General features: G+C 43.5%; 2 protein-coding genes across 2 annotated transcripts in view; both read right to left on the minus strand.

Moving 5' to 3' along the window:
- The window catches only part of ahr1b (aryl hydrocarbon receptor 1b), a gene marked incomplete at both ends in the record, with an annotated part of 49,196 nt that extends 45,259 nt beyond the window's left edge, over positions 1–3,937 (minus strand). Inside the window, 2 exons of the mRNA XM_080527677.1 lie at positions 1,262–1,449; positions 3,897–3,937. Coding sequence (XP_080383803.1) covers positions 1,262–1,449; positions 3,897–3,937 — 229 coding nt within the window. The remainder of the gene's footprint in view (positions 1–1,261; positions 1,450–3,896) is intronic.
- A 2,517-nt stretch (positions 3,938–6,454) lies between these two features.
- The window catches only part of ahr2 (aryl hydrocarbon receptor 2), a gene marked incomplete at its 5' end in the record, with an annotated part of 75,203 nt that continues 64,112 nt past the window's right edge, over positions 6,455–17,545 (minus strand). The window contains 7 exons of the mRNA XM_080527678.1: positions 6,455–8,576; positions 9,467–11,354; positions 11,739–11,880; positions 12,008–12,117; positions 12,387–12,589; positions 13,117–13,256; positions 14,027–14,147. Of these exons, the coding sequence (XP_080383804.1) occupies positions 8,478–8,576; positions 9,467–11,354; positions 11,739–11,880; positions 12,008–12,117; positions 12,387–12,589; positions 13,117–13,256; positions 14,027–14,147 (2,703 nt within the window). The 3' untranslated portion in view covers positions 6,455–8,477. The remainder of the gene's footprint in view (positions 8,577–9,466; positions 11,355–11,738; positions 11,881–12,007; positions 12,118–12,386; positions 12,590–13,116; positions 13,257–14,026; positions 14,148–17,545) is intronic.

A 17,545-nucleotide genomic window follows, 5' to 3' on the forward strand; every position in this document is an offset into this window, starting at 1 on the left:
AACTTTGACTGTGGTGTGCATCCACACCACATAAATGAGTAACTTAAATACTGTATTAGGTTGGATTTATTCACATTTCCAATACACTGTAGTTGGTGATTGTCTGGTACCGGGTAGTCGCCCTAGGAGGTTTGTAGGGGGCTGTGGGGGTCTCCATACACCAGTGTCTGGTAGGTATTATCTCTATGTATTCCTCTCCAGTTTGTGTTTAGCAGACGGGAGCATACTTCTGCTTGATTAGTGTCCTGGGAGCCCTGAGTCAGGCATAGTATTGTATACTAATATAAATATACAAATATAAAGACTCTTATTGTCCTCTGCAAAAGCCGACAAAAATACAAACCTTCCTGACATTTCCAAGAATGGATTGTGCACCTGAAGTTATTTATTTATTATTATGCTATAGCTTTCTGAAAGCCATAAAAGCCGTGAAAGTAAACTCCATCAATCATTGAGGTGTATCCTACCTATGAGTACCTCACCATTATTCCGGTGTGCCCTGAATGAGGTACGTATCTCGTACAGCCGGTCCTCTTCTTTCCTCACTGGGTCTAGTATGCACTTAGCAGGACCCATAACAGGCCTGGGTCATGCACCCTGTTTCCATCCCATTCACCTCAACAACCATTTTAAAATCCACTCTCTTTTTCATGAGTTGAAATCAAAGATCTAAGACTTTTTCTATGTACACAAAAGGCCTATTTCTCTCAAATTGTGTTCACAAATTTGTTGAAATCTGTGTTAGTGAGCACCTCTCCTTTGCCAAGATAATCCATCCACCTGACAGGTGCATATCCAGTCATATATAGTCAAAACAAATATGTTTTACATTCTTTAAGCTCGATTTATTTTAATTATGAATGCATCACTAGATCCAGAGCCTGCATTGCAGCATCATTTTTTAGAATTGTGATACACAAATCCAAATGTGTTCTGTATTTTCTTTGCATCTAAAACCCCCCCCAATATGCTGTGTTTCAGCTTTTAGAAAGGGCATCCGTCTATCTATAATAGAATATGTGACAGCAGCTACAAATGTTCAAACATTTTAATACATTTCAACATAGTTGAAAATCAATGACACACTCGCTATAGTCATCTTGTTTTGTGAACCTACTAACAATGTAAAGTAGTGTTATAATTGTCATTGTTGTTCAACAACTTTGAAATGTATTTACATGTTGATTGGTTGCCGACATGCAGACTAAATAATCAAACCGTGTCACATATTATTATACCTCACGGATGGTCACAGGCTCACCTGAGAAGAAGTTCTTGGTTCGCAGGTAACTAACACTCAGACGTAGAATAGACAGTTTATCCAAGCTGGATGTGACCTGGTCTGGGAAGGGAAGAAGGCTGGCCAAACGGTCCAGTTCAGAGTTCAGACGATCCCTGTGGCGCTTGGATGGGTTTGACTTCACCACCTCAGCTGAGAGCTGCTTGGCACTGAGCAGGGGACAGAGGAAGGTGTTTATGAGATATCAGAGGCGATAGGGCAACTACAGAGATAAGGCAACTACAGAGATAAGGCAATCATCCTCACAATGTCACTTAGTTAAAGTTACCACTCAGGAACAACATGTAGGCTACAAATATGTTATGTAACAACATTTATGCAATATTTCTTCTGTCTGTATTCCAAAAAAGGTCTCTAATTTCTTCCCTAACAAAATGTTAATGATATGATCATTAATATCAATAATATCAATAACAACATCATCATTATCAACAACAACAACAACAACAACAACAACAGCAACAACAGCAGCAATAATAATCATAATCATCATAATAATAATCATAATAATCATAATAATCATAATTATAATAATAACAATAATAAGTGTACAGTGAACATGTCTCTTTTGAATGATGTATGATTTCCTCTATGAAAGGAAAGTGATGGAAGGAAGCCTGTGAGTGAATCAAGGCGTTTGTTATTATACAATCACCTTCTATGATCAAAGAGAACATGTATTTGGACGCCATTAGGCTACTTTCGCACTTACTCTATTTTTTTACTCTGAGTTATTTTTTCTGAGTGGGGCAGTCCCACTCATGTTTTTCCTTTTATTGGACAGATATAGTGAAGACAGACAGGAAAGTAAGGAGAAGAAGGGAGAGAGAGAGGGCATGCCAGCAGGGAATGGGCCGGAATTGAACTCATGCCGACGTGGCCATAGTGTACTGTACATTGTAGACCGTGGTGCTAGACCACTGGACCACCCCAGGCCATGTAAGACAAACACACATTTCACAAATAGACTAAAACCAAATATTTGCCCAGCCAAATGATTTTGGTTTCAAATGCGACTGCCTATAATGCTAGGTTACACAACGTATGCTGCATAACAGACATTCAAGCAATATTATTCCCAAATGTGGAACTATAGCCCTACTGCATTAGGCTACACTCCTACAGCTGCATTTGTAGCCAAACTGAACAGTCACCAGAATCAGAATCAATTCAAAGCTGTAAGAAGCAAGACTGATAAACTAATCTAATATTTTACCCTAACCCTATAATGACGTTTTTAATGATTTTAATCATTAAACAATTTGCAGATGCATTTTTTGTAGCATAGTTACACTGAACAAAAATATAAACGCAACACTTTTGTTTTTGCTCCAATTTTTCACGAGTTGAAATCAAAGATCTAAGACTTTTTCTATGTACACAAAAGGCCTATTTCTCTCTCAAATTGTGTTCACAAATGTGTTTAAATCTGTGTTAGTGAGCACCTCTCCTTTGCCAAGATAATCCATCCGCCTGACAGGTGTGGCATGTCCAGATTCTGATCAGACAGCAGGATTATTGTACAGGTGTGCCTTAGGCTGGTCACAATAAAAGGCCACTCTAAAATGTGCAATTTTATCACACAGCACAATGCCACAGATGTCGCAAGATTTGAGGGAGCGTACAATTGGCATGCTGACTGCAGGAATGTCCACCAGAGATGTTGCCCTAGAATTGGATGTTCACTGCGAGCAGCCATGTCTGTTAGTGTTTCCTGTCATTTTGAAAAGCATGATAATTGCTCATGATGTATTCTACATAAATAATAATAATAATAATAATAATAATAATAATAATAATAATAATATGTTCTTGTTGTTGTTGTTGTTGTTGTTGTTTTATCACTACGTATAGCCTACATACGCCTACAAATATACCTTTCTATCAATAAGACATTTACAAGACCCTAAACCGAATATCATAAGCTTCAAAAGAGCCTGCAGCCGTTTCAAAACAAGAACTTCGATGCAGTGTCACGAATTAGCAACACTGAGGTGTGATCATGTTCTAACGTCTGACAACACACACTCAGTCACTGGGCAATGAAACACACTGTGGGAGAAGGGGAATGAGAAACACTGTGGGAGAAGGGAGAAGGGGAAATTAATACAATATGTGATAAGCAATATTGCACTTGTGCCCAAAGCACTTGAATGCATTTATTTGCCTGGGTAATTCTCTCCCCATAGGCCTGCAGACAGTAAATGGCCATTTCAACTGTGTTATTTCATGCTTAGGTTCATGAAATTAGTGCGTTATTAGTGTGTTGACGGAATTATCCAGGACCTATATAAGAATATATGTGTGTTGCTCTCATGGCTTAAACAATGTCATGTCATGTAATGTGGGACAAATTGCAAAAAGAAGACACACATGCACCGAGACACTGTGTTTAGTTTGGGCGGCTGATATTATATAAACAAGCGGCTGATATTGTAGTGAATGAAAACATGTCAGTTCATCCAGAATGTGCAGGGACAATAATACTCTACCTTCATATTGTTCTAAAGCCATTGTCACCACGGTTCACTGTGAGACACGGGCATGTTTGAGGAGGGACATCTCAGCACAGAGGATTCAGCATGTTGTCACTTACCTCTTCTGAACCGGTTTGCGTCTCTTACGTCCGGCGTACATGTTGGACATGTTGATGTTGGCCACTGGAGCAAAACGAGTTAATAGGACGTTAAAAAACCACTCAGTCTCTAATGTCTATTTCCCCCAACTAGACCTGTGTGTCCATGAGCAAAAAGGGTCTTTAGCCACGTTTGGGTCCGAATCCTGAAGACTCTGGTGGATCACGTCAGTCCGCTTTGCGCTCCATCAATAGTCCGAGTGGCTCAATGTCAACAACTTCAAAGACATGTTTGTCAACATCAACTTCAAAGACATGTTTGTCAACATCAACTTCAAATACATGTCAACAAATTATTTTTGTTGACAAACATGTGAGTAGGGCCAATTGATATAGCCTTCTATTGTGTTTAAATGAGCGTTAACCCCCCATATGAATATGAATAGCTACACTGACAGTCCCAACAAAGTGTCAGCCAGTGCGTCTCCTCGTCCTTCGCATTCCCGACGCAGAAAAACGCTGCTGATATTCCAGTCCATGTCCTTATTCACCCGGAGAGAAAGTGACATTTCATCATATCAAATAGGACCTATAAGGCAAAGCCCTGACGACACTGAACTATTTTGCAGTTTTTTTTTTTCGCTCATGCATTTTGCAAAATCTCCTCTTGGTGGTACGAGCCAAAGCGCGCTCCTTCCAGCCTCCACACAGGGGGACACACGCAGGGGACCGCCCAGGCGACCGGCAGGGATCTGTGCAGAGGACCAAGTCTGTCAAAATTAACAATAAATATATAGATACATAAATGAATGTATGAACAAATAAATGAATGAATACACACAGTATAACGAAATACATTTCTATATTTATTTATTCTTTTACGCATTCATTCTTTGTTTTCCACTTTCATTAGTAAATACTGTGTCTGTATTGTCTTTCAATACTGTGTGTATTTATTCATTTATTTGTTCATACATTCATTTATGTGTCTATATATTTATTGTTAATTTAGACAGACTTGGTCCTCCATACGCAAGGACCATGGGCCTGTACTGTCTGTCGAGGGGGGCGCGCCCAAGGATCACAAGCCGGTGGCTCGGGAACGCGCTAGGAGCAGAGACCTGGGGTCCGGGAGCGCGCAGGTAGTTCGGGAGCGCGCTAGCGCTAGGAGCAGAGACCTGGGGTCCGGGAGCGCGCAGGTAGTTCGGGAGCGCGCATAGGGACCCAAAGGGGCAAGCAGGAGCGCGCAAGGAGCATGGTGATGAGATCATCCTCAGGGTTAGGGTTAGGGTCTGCATCCTCATGTACTGTATCGTTTCATTTGGTCACTTTTTTTTGTCTTTTTACAGAACTAGCGCATTAGTTATGCGGTTGAGAAATAAATCAACCATGTAGGCCTATGCAGATGGTCCATTCGAGTCGAGATGTTCATTCTGTGAATTCCATTTAAATAAATGATATAAAAACCCTCAGCTCAAAGACGTTTGACTTGCATTCTACCATAGTGTTACTGTATGCACAGCAGACTGAAATACAGTAATGTCAACTGTTATTTCCCTTGCCTTAATGCCTTTCATGCCAATGTACTGTATATGTCCACGGTATTATTGTTAAACACATTAAATACCATATACTAATTATCCAACATGATCCAATGTGAAAGTGAAATTCCATTCATCTGTGGAATTAAATCTAAAATGTTAGAAAATATATACACTCACTGAACACTTTATTAGGAACACCACCACCGTCTCATTCGTTCAGGTGATGTAATGGTGTGGGGAATGTTTTCTTGGCACACTTTGGGCCCGTTAATACCAATCAATCATCACTTGAATGCCACAGCCTATTTGAGTATTGTCAATTGGTTTGATTGATTGATTGATTGAAAACTTTATTAGAAGATTTGCAGAAGTAGGTACATGAAAGTACATATTACATACAAGGTCAACTAACAGGATAAAAACCCAAGAAAGCCACTGGCTTATTTCAATTGGGGTCCTTGATTGACCATGACATATTGCTGACCATGTGCATCCCTTCATGGCCACAATGCACCCATCTTCTAATGGCTACTTCCAGCATGATAATGCACCTTGTCACAAAGCAAAAGTTGTCTCAAACTGGTTTCATGAACATCACAATCAGTACAGTGTTCATATCTTAATCCAATATAACACCTTTGGGATGTGGTAGAAGAACAGGAGATTCACATCTTGAAACATCTGCAAGAATTCCGTGATGCAATCATGTCGTCATGGACTAGAATCTCAAAGGAATGTTTCCAATATCTTGTGGAATCAATGCCCCGAAGAATTGAGGCTGTTTGAGAGCAAAGGGAGGCCCTACCCAGTATTAGTATAATATTCCTAATAAAGTGTTAGGTGAGTGTATTATCTCCTAAACTAAATACTAGACTCAGTCAGTATGCACCATCTAGTGGCTAAATACAGTGACAGTGTTTACAGTTAAATGAACCTATTCTTGAATTCATCAATGCTGTGATGTCACTTTTTGTGACGAATAAATCCAAAAGACAAATTAATTAAGTCATTAAAAACGTTTTTAATAATGTGGAGATGAAATATATCAATTGAGAAGAAAATAAAAAGCCACTGCTGATACATTGTTAGAGGCAGAGAAAAGCCACGAGATATCGTATGCTATGCTGAGGAAACAGGTCAAGAAAGATTTATAGACAAAACTGCTGTGCAGAAAATGTACAAAAGCACATCATTGGTGTGAGTCTTATAAAGGCCATGTGACATGACATAGACAAATAAAAAAATAATACATAATACAATGATACTGCATGTAGACAGGAGCCTGTGGCTCCCAGTGTGACAACATCAGAAGCATGCAGAAAGGATTACTGTATACTTTGAAAATGGGCATTGGTGATGATGCTCATCACAGGTTGCAACAAACCAAAAAGCAGCACACACTTTGCCGACTGGATCTGAGAATTATCAAAGTTGGGCGTGATTATTAGAACTGATGACGATAGATTTAAACGGCCAAAACCAAAGGGCTGTGTGACTCTCATCAAATTCAAGCCAAGTAACCAAACGTTAATTAACAGAGAGACATTTTATGTCTCTTCACAAATTAAACAAGTCTAAGGCACTTGGTGTCTCCCCCCCCCTGCCCCCCCCAACCCAAAAAGCACAAAAAAAGGAACAGAAAACCACTTGTGAAAGCACACGATTCCCCTGGAATACACTTAATCCATACTGAATGACATGGACGGTCATTCCCATACTGTAGCTGCCGTACTGGATTACTTCCTTGTATTGCTGCAGGGCACAGGTACAGCACTCTCAGAACAATACAGTCAATAAATTAACCAAAACAATTAAAGAGTATAAAGGTCTTCCCAAATAGGGGAGGCCATATCGGTTGTTAAGTCGTGACGTGTTTCCGGGTCCAAAGTTGGCTGAGGCGCTCTCTTCGAAATGCCTCAGTAATAATAATTATTCATTATATTTATATAGCGCTTTTCCGAGGCTCAAAGACGCTGACAATATGGGGAAAACGGGAAAGTGCTGTGTCCCTTGTTGTATGAATAGATCCGAGTCTAAAAAACGATTGAACTGTCATTCTACCGCTGTCGTACACTGGTACTCTGGTGCAGGGAATTTCTGGTTTGGACCCGTAAATTGCTAAACGTCACGTTTGACGTCAGACTTAACAACCGAATAGGAGGGCAATCAATATTGCTATACAAATAGTGAATAGGTTACACTTATTTAGCAATATGTACTTATGTTTTGAACTGCGGAGTCAGTCATATCATGTTGATACTGAATGGAGGACAAGGTGTACATGTATCTACTATACATACAGGATCATGTTACTCTTATTTTGTGCCTCGGCGGTAGAGATTAAATCAATCCCATTGGTTTTGGCAAGGTCTCCTTATAAAAATATGTAATACATTTAAGGCACACATGATTGCAGCATTTCAAATAATGAACAACGGCCTGCTTCAAGAAGGTCATACACTGACTTGAGATGGGTAAATGTGGGTTTTATGCATGCAAAGGACTCACTCTAACCAATGTCATGCGTCCATCTGTTTCTTGAGTGTTTTAAACCAATGGAAGCAAAGCAAATACAAACGCAGGAGGAGTAGAGACACATAACAAAATAAAACGGAAAAGACAAAACTGGCTCAATTACACGTTTTTTGATTAAACTTACAAAAATATAAAAGATGCATTTTTCAAAAACAACAACAACAACGATAACAACAAATGCTATGTGAATACATGTTATCGTTTGTTACATTCTGATAAAAAATATCTTTGTTATAATATGATATATCAAAATGGAGCACAATTTGTGGAGCAAGAACAAGAGTCAAAGATGGTCAAGAGGAAACTATGGAAAGTCTCTCTGCTTCGTTTTCCTTCAGATCACTGCAGAAACCAACTGCCACACTGAAGTGGATTCTGATTTCTGAGAATTCTGGGAATTCTTTCATGGGGGTAAAAATCTCCAGACCCGCCCGTCATTCTGAATCTCCAGACCCGTCATTCTGGATCTATTCATGTTTAGGGACCACTTTGTCATTCAGGCAGGTTCATACGTTTAGAAGTGTCAACAGTTGGTTTGATTGTTCTCTGAGAAATATGTGGTTCCATTTGGCAGGGGAACGAAGGGCAAGGACATGTTTTCCTCCATTGGACGGCTTGTGACCTGTGAGGGATATAGACCAATTAAACTCAGGTTACGATATTCAATAATACCTCTCTAAATAAAACGGCAACAATGGGAAATGGCACAACAATACAATGACATATTGGGGCACTTGCAACGAATGTGTTACCATAACTTCCTTGGTTTATCACCAGGCCAGTGTTGCCTGGATAGTTTAAGGCTAAACCTACTGGCAACAAAAATATGTCAGAGACTAAGCAGGGGATCAATGACCTAAGCAGGGGATCTATGACCGTCTTCCATACGCAAACTAGATCTACTCAGACAGGTATCAGCCAACACCGCAACACATACGGTTTAACTCATCTCAAGCCTTTATTTTTGTTGCAAGTCAGATATATAGTTATCAGGGCGGTGGGTTACACTCGGGCCATTACCACAATTTAGCTGCTAACATGCTAACAACATTGCGAGTGACCCATTAAGTTTTAAGTATTAAATGCCCAACATGTTTCAAAATACTAAAAAAATATTGAACACATAAATCGTCTTCATGCTCATCACACTCTCTACAGCTGAAACTACGCAGGTGGAAAGCATACCTAAGCTGTGGTTTTCTGTCTTTTTCTTGTATATTACATTGCGGATACTGATGTTTGTTATTAATTTATTTTGTGTTGTTTCAGTATTAAGAATGGAAAATTATCAGTACTGTGGATACTGTAATTTATGTATTAATCAATGGATTATATAATTTAAGTATTATTGTTCTCACTTGGAAGTGAGGGATAGGGGTAGGACATGATAAGCTTAGGCTTCATCCTACTCCCTTTCGAACAGTGATACCTGTACTTTTAGTTATTAGTTATTCGTTTTTTTATTTTTAAATAATGTTCGAAATAAAGATTCATTCATTCATTCATTCATACCTGTGTCTGCTCGTTGCATCTGAAGTACTGCTCCTGCGCAAGCAGGCTCTCTGTGGTAAGACCAGGCGTCAGCTGGCAGGACAGAGGACTGACGTTGGTGTCCTCCTGAGGGATGGCGGACGAGCCCACGATGGGGCTGCTGTGGTTCCTCTGGAAGTAGCAGGACGCCTGCGAGGGGCTCTGGTGGTTCTGGTGGTTCTGGGGGGCCAGCCCCGCGTTGCCGAAGAGCACCCCGTTAACAGGGACCGAGGGGGTGTTCCCGAACATACAGCTGTTGGAGGGCACCAGAGGGGGGGTCCCCAGCTCTCCGTGGGGAGGGTAGACTACGTTAGGGGTCTTCTGAAGCCTGTTCATGGCCCTGCAGGCCTGAGAGTTCTGGGCGGTGGGAAGGGGATCTCTTTGGAATTCGGACACCTGGTTGTAACAGCTGCCCATGTGTGGGTGTCCATTTTGTAAAGAAGCGGGTAGCGGCTGCTGAAGCTGGTGCTGCTGCTGCTGCCAAGATTGTCTCTGGTTCATATTGTTTTGGGTCTGAAGTGAAAAGTGTCCTTGAAGGCAGTTCGCTGGAGAGGGATCTAGCATTATTTCTTGTTGATTCGAAATACTCTGTTGGTCAGCTATGTTTGAGCCGGGGAGGGAGGGGAGCCACTGATTTTCCTGACTAGCGGCAACGTGATTCAGTTGGCTCACACAGCTCTGGTCCTGGAAACCCAATGACTGAGCAGGCATCCCTTGCTGCAGGTGGTTCTGGATCATTGGCAGACTTGGATGGAGCTGATTACCAGTGCTTTGAGGGCCTAGCTGCATCGGCCCAAGGGAGCCGGGTCGAAGGCTGTCCTGCTGGATCTGGGAGGTCTGAAGGCCCGGCCTCAGCTGGTTCTGTTGAGTCTGGGTGGAGGAGCTCACATGGAAAGGGTTGAAGGCCGCTAGGTTGTTGTGGCCCAGGCTCTTTGGAGCGCCGAGCTCTGAGCCGAGTCCGAGAGACAGAGGGAAGGTGTGGTCTGGGGCGGTCTGGTGAAGCGGAAGGCCGTTCATCGGTACAGAGCCCATCTGAGGGCCCATGTGTGTCAGTCTCATCATGCCCTGGACAAGTCTCTCTGTCTCAACCGGGCCCTGGCCACCCTTTCCTGGGAACTGGCTCTGTGTGTGTGGATCCACCGTCCAGTTGAAGCTCTGGTTCCCAGGCACCATGGGGTTTTGCAGGTCCATGTTCGAAAGGCACGCCGGTACGTCCATCCTGAGAGGATTCTCGCCGCCCAAAGGGTTGCCGTCCCCGATCCCTAACGAGCACAGCTGCTCAGGTACTTTTAGTCCGTTCTCCTTAAAGAGGCTCTCCTCCACGTAGGACAGGATGTCGTTGTTGAGGATGTCGTCGAGGTCGTCCGACATGTCGCAGCTGCTGCTGGTGCTCATCTTCAACAGCGTGTTCTCCCAGTCCTTCAGCTCCACGAGGTCCACGTCCAGAGTGGAGCAGAGGTTGCTGTCCCCTATGATCTGCTGCAGGGTCTCCATCATGTCCTGCATGTCGGCCTCCTCCTTGACGAGGCCCACTTTGGGTTTGGGCGTGGTGTGCTGCCACGTGTCCCCTGGCACGTTGACCAGGGCGTAGCTGTCCTTGAAGGCTTGGCCCTCCAGAACGCACATGGGGAGCTGCTCGTTGTCGGTCTGACGGTAGGCCACCTGGTCTTGCTTCAGGAAGGAGCCCAGCAAGGATTCGGGGTCCACAGACATCTCCTCAGCCATCCTCCTGATCTTAGAGGCCTTGCCCTGGGTGGGGTCTGCTATGTCCAGGTTTATGCCGGTTTCGTAGAGCATGGCCTCCCCAGTGGCGAAGTTGAAGGGCAGCTGCAATCGCCTCAGACGTAATTGTTCCTCCCCCTCCTCGTTCCTGGATGTGAAGACAAAATGGAGGGGGTGAATATTTCCTCATTTCATTCACTTTTATGGAGTTCTTTCCTACATTCATAAAGATGTGTGTGGGCGGCTGTGGTGCAGGAGGGAGGTAGAGCCGGCGTCTGATGATCACAAGGTTGGCAGATCTGCGGTTCGAGCCCCGGCTGGCCACAGGTCAAAGTGTCCTTGGGCAAGACACTGAACCCCAAATTGGTCCCAGTGAGCGGGTCGGCACCTTGCATGGTAGCTTGCCGCCATTGGTGTGTGAATGTGTGTGTGAATGGGTGAATGAGAGGCCGTTGTAATAACTGCAGTCCATTTACCATTTTATATCCATTTATGTGTGTGTGTGTTTTTACGTGACGACGATTCTACTCACGATAATGCTCTCTGTCTGCACACGATGAAGTCCGGCCTGCCTCCTTTGTACACCAGTCGGGCGTTGGCTTGGACCCACACCCAGATCCCTGTTTTAGTCAGGAGTCTGAAGACGGTGAGGCCACTCTCGCCTGTCTTTATCACTGAGGGAAGAACACACAAGGATCCTCTTAATAACAGGTTCAGGGTACAATTTGCACTGGATAATGTTGCACTGGTGATCTTAAAACAACAGTATTTGCAGTATTGATTCACAGACGAGAGGCTTACTTTTGACGTGATTGTCAGCGCAGTACATCATGTCTGCAGCATGAATGAACTGATATCCGGAGCCGTGCATACACAGCTCGATTTCACTGTATCCCAGGACAACCTTCCCTCTAAAAAATTTGGGAAAACCACAAAAGAATAGCGTTAGATATGCTTGTGACTGATGCAAACTGGTGATGGCCCAAAAAGGTGCCAACATTTTTTTTTGCCTGAAAACAAAGAACATGTTTGACAAGAAATTGTTGACCTATTTTGAGGTAAAAACGTCTATAACGGCAAAAAAGATCACAGGTTTGCACCCTTGTATTATTGTTACTGTCGTACTTTCTCCATGCATATTTAATTAAATACACTATGACTAAGTAGCTTGCAGCATTACCTTGTATCAATGCCCATAGGCGTGAAGTCCAGCTTGTGCTTAGTCTGAAACATGATGGTCTTGATCCTGATCTGGAGGATGGACGGGGGCTGGAGGGGCGTCCCCACAACAAACAGAGCCAGCTGGGGATGAGCTACGGTCCCGTCGTCTGACACTTTGTTCTGCCCGTGGATGTACTTCAGCCGACCGTGGAAGTTGAGGGCCTAAACGTAAAAGTAATAGAGGAAAGATTAGGAGGCATTCGATCTGTGTATTAATAAGACAAAAAGAAAAACACCAAATAAATTGTGGAGCAAAAAAATCATATGTAAAGGATATACTTAACACTTAATCAGCCATGAGTAAAAAAAGTGTTATATATTTGCACTCAATCAAATTTCAGGACCCTCCTTTCATGACTTTTCCTAGATATGTGCGTTCTACCACCCAGCATCCTTACATTTTCAAAAATCACATCAGGATAAGCTAATATAAAGCTATTTTGCAGTTTTTCTGTGTAGGAAGCAGGCTAATTTACAAGCGGCCAACTAGTGGTCGTTGTGTGTAAATAGCAGCTTGAGCATTGTCATTTGACCCCTCGAGGCGGCTCTTTAAGTAAGTAAAAAGGCACGGCTGTTCTAGTGTTAACCCGTAATAACAATACCGACTACAAACCAAAGGGACTAGTCTAGTGCATTTGTATTAGCCTTGTTGTTGTGTGGGGGTTGTCATTTTCTGATTTGAGTTTTACCAGGAAGCCAGAGGAGTTGTCTAGAAGGCAGCGGAACCGGCAGCAGAAGCTCCTCTCCAGAAAGGAGGAGTTCTCGGGGGGGATGTGCTGGGGGTCGTAGCTCACGATGTTGCTGGTGATGTCGCTGCTGCTTTGCATGCCTGCAAACCACACAAACGAAAAAGGACATTCACACATCTCGATGAATGAAACACATGGGAGGAATTTTCCTGAACACATCCTGTATCTCAGTAGGCACAACAATAAAGTCCACAGGCAACCGTGCCACAATGTTGATGTATTTTCTTTTAAGTTATTTATTATATGTTTCTTTTTATTGATAGAGACAGTATAGATTATGACAGGAAGGATGGGTGAGAGAGAGAGTGGAGGGAGGATATGTCCGCGGCCGGAATCGACCCGGGAACCCTGCGGTTAAATGGTCAACGCTTTACCCACTACGCCACCTAACTGTATTTTCAACCCATGATTAAAACAATGTAATAATGCTGGATGATGGCCATCGAATGACAATCATAAACCAACATACGTATGATGGTGTTACCACATTCTTACTGTGAACCATTTTGATTTTAACTTTATTTAAAACAGTTATTTTCTAATGTCTCTCTAAGGAAAACGGTATGGTGTCGTTGACCTGTCATGACTGATATACTGTATACAACTATACAACAATAAGACAATGTTAACACCATGTTGTTGTTGTTGTTTTGTTTTTTTAAATGCCCAATGCCCAGGATTCTCTCACACATAGATCTGTCAGTCAGACATCCCAAACTACAGAAACTCTTATAGGACACTGGCCTCCGCAAATCCCCAAATCCCCCAGCCGTTCTCCCTCTCGCTGTTCTCTACTCAGATCACGAGGGTGCTTCTATGCCTTCAGCTGTGTACGTCATCAGTACTGTACCATCATTCCCCTGCTCCGTGTCGAACTGGTTGGGGTCGAGGGCGAAGTGGAGCTGGCGTCTGAACAAGGCCCGGTCGTCTGTGTGGATCAGCTCAAACACGCTCTGGTGGACCACGTCTGACTGCAGGGACACAGGGACAAGAGATTTATACGCTGTTATTATATCCACCACAGATGACAAGTATACTGTACGTGAACAGAGTCACATGAGTAGGAACTGTGAAGTGTGACGTTTTTATTTCCTGTCGTTCTGTTTTATGTGACTTTACTATGTCCTGTAATTCTGTGATGTTTCTATTTCCTGTAGTTCTGTTTCATGTGACTTTACTATGTCCTGTAATTCAGTTTTAAATTGTTTATAACATCTGAGGCCATATTTCCCATGTAGATTTACCTGCCCAGGGACTGCTGATGTAATTTAGCTACCCAGCTAATTCAGGGAGAGTCAATCACTGTCCACTGTCCCTTTTAAATAAACAAATAAATAAACTGGCTGAAACATGACATGTAGATATCATGACAATGGCCTGGTCTGGTCACGTGACATTACCTATCATTTTAGGGTTAGGGTTTTTAGCAGACGCTTTTTATCCAAAGCGACTTACAGTAAGTACATTTGTCTCGGTAAGTGAATCAACTCTACAACAGTCATTGTAAGTTAAAACCTTGTATAAGAACAATGCCATCGGCAGCCACAGTGCTAGAGAAAAGAAGAAACTTTATATATTTTATTTTTTGTTTCATATGAACAATGCCCATATCCATGAGAGTGAGTAGGTGCTGCCCTCTAGTGGTCTAACGAAACATTCTAACCACCCGTAAGTCAACCTCAAGTTTAGGGGGGGGGCGTGCTTTTGCTGTCCACCCCCTGACCTCTGGAACAGCATCCCCATGTCCATCAAATTTGCCCCCTCCATCGAGTTCTTTAAATCTAAACTCAAAACTCACTTGTATTCCTTAGCGTTTCCCTGACTCCCTCTGACTCCTGTCTTGTTTGTTTTGACGTGTTGTTCTGTTCCTCTGTTGTTCTGTTGGTTGTTTATTTTCTGTTTATTTACACTTGAGGAGTACTTGTACTGTAAAGCACTTTGGTTGACAAGTGTCATGTTTAAATGTGCTATATAAATACATTTGATTGATTGATTCTAGAATGGAATGATCCTAACAGCAGGGTGTAAATGCCTCTGTGGACACACACAGACCTGGACACAGGTCTTCTCCATTGACCAGACCGGGACGGTACAGGACGGCACGTAATTGTATCTTACCTGTACCGTATTTTCAGAAACGCTTCTCCGTTATACACGACAGACCTGGAGCGAGGCGGGACAGTAGGAGGAGTAAAGCGTCATAAGAGCACTCCATTGCGGTTGTTGTGGTCCTTTTTTTTGCGGTAATCTTGCTTCAGTTTTTTCACTTTAATAAGTGCCGCTATACAGCTCAACGGGGGGTAATGCGACATGAATTATGTCAAAATGCAGCAATTCGTAGCACGGATAGTACCTTTCGCTCCGAGTCAGGAAGGGGAGATAACATCAGTACGGTACTACGGCCCGGTACGGCCCAGTTGGCACAGTGGAGAAAGCAAAACAAAGCGGGCGCATGGGTTCTGGTACGGTACGAGACGGTAGTGGAGAAGCACCAAAAGACAGAATGTGTGAGGGAGTAACGGGTACAGGACCACACCTCTGCGGTCTGTTAGTTAACACTTACACAATAAGCTGCCAACACAACCACACGCAGGGTTCGTCAACACGACTGAGCGCACACAAGGGACACACACATGATCAGAATATTTAACAGCCTTTTTTGGGCGATAAACGCAGCCCATAAATAACACAGTGTCAATGTGTCGCATGCTCGTACACGAAACACCTAGCGCAGTGGGTGTGGTGGTGCATTCTGGGAGGTGCATTGGCAACATCAGACACTATCAGACACACAGGCACACACACACACACACACACACACACACACACACACACACACACACACATGCATGGGCATGCGCGCACGCACACACACACACACACACACACACACACACACACACACACACACACACACACACACACACACACACACACTCAGACACTTCTGTGGCGTTGAAGATCGGGCCTGCAGACTCCAGGATTGTGTGCAGGCGTTTGTTTAACACTAGAACAGCCACGAGGGGTCCCCTGTGAGTAAAAATAATGTTTATATCTTTGCAGTCGATCAAATTTCAGGACCCTCCTTTCATGACTTTTCCTAGATATGTGCGTTCTACCACCCAGTATCCTTACATTTTCAAAATCACATCAGGATAAGCTAGTATAAAGCTATTTTGCCGTTTTTCTGTGTAGGAAGCAGGCTAATTTACAAGCGGCCAACTAGTGGTCGGTGTGTGTAAATAGCAGTTTGAGCATTGTAAAGAGGGGGTACTCTTCTACTCTTTTAGTAGGTAAAAAAGGCACGGCTGTTCTAGTGTTAAGGGAGAGGCAGGCGTTGCATGATGACCTGGGACAGGGGACGCCGTGTTCACCTCGGTGTGCCGACCTGGCGCTAACGCTCTCACCCAGACGACACGGCGGCGCTCGCCAGCCAGGTTTCTGTCCAGAAACGACCTTGTCTACGTCCAATCAGAAGACACGGCCCCCCCACCGGGAGGGAGGGGGGGGGCGGGGGGGGGGGGCGTGCTCAGTCAGGTTTCTCACATGAGCGTCACCCCCGACAGAGACAAGCAGGCCAGGTGCAGAGGCACAAACAAACCTCTTGTTCAAAGAATGCTGTGTGTGTGTGTGTGTGTGTGTGTGTGTATGCTTGTGTGTGCCTGTCTGTGTCTGTGCCTGTGCATGTGTGTGTGTATGTATGTGTGTGTGTGTGTGTGTGTGTGTGTGTGTGTGTGTGTGTGTGTGTGTGTGTGTGAGTGTGTGTGAGTGTGTGCGTTTCGAGCACTGGCATCTTTCTTAAAGTTTCCAAATCAAAATGGCACACACACTCCCACTCCCACAAACGCATGTGCGCACACACACACACACACACACACACACACACACACACACACACACACACACACATCAGATTCTTATCTTGAGAGAAGCTGAAGGTCAGACTGATAGCACAGTGCCGACAAGAACGTGAGAAACTCAACAGGCCACCTAAAGTTTCAACTGTGCAAACTGTTTATTTACATTATACATGTTTAATAAGTGAATGATTATGGCTAATAACGCTGGGCTGAATGTAAAATATAGCAATGCAATGGATTCGGTGAGTAATCCCCACTATCTACACTAACTAGATAAGTAATGGGGATTACTCACCGAATCCATTGCATTGCAGTATGTTGGCGCAACTAGCGAGTGTGTCATCGAACAACAACGTAGAAATGTATTAACATTTTTCGAAATAAAAGTCAACATTTTTGGTAGTTTTAGAATATGTCCTGCTGCTGGTATCTGCTGGCATTGATGCAGATGGTTGACAGATTCATTGTGTCCGTTAGAAGTCGCTTGCATTCAGCAAGGGGAGGGAGAG

This window comes from Nansenia antarctica (assembly GCF_963989245.1).
Source record: "Nansenia antarctica genome assembly, chromosome: 3".
In the NCBI taxonomy this organism is placed as follows: Eukaryota; Metazoa; Chordata; class Actinopteri; order Argentiniformes; family Microstomatidae; genus Nansenia; species Nansenia antarctica.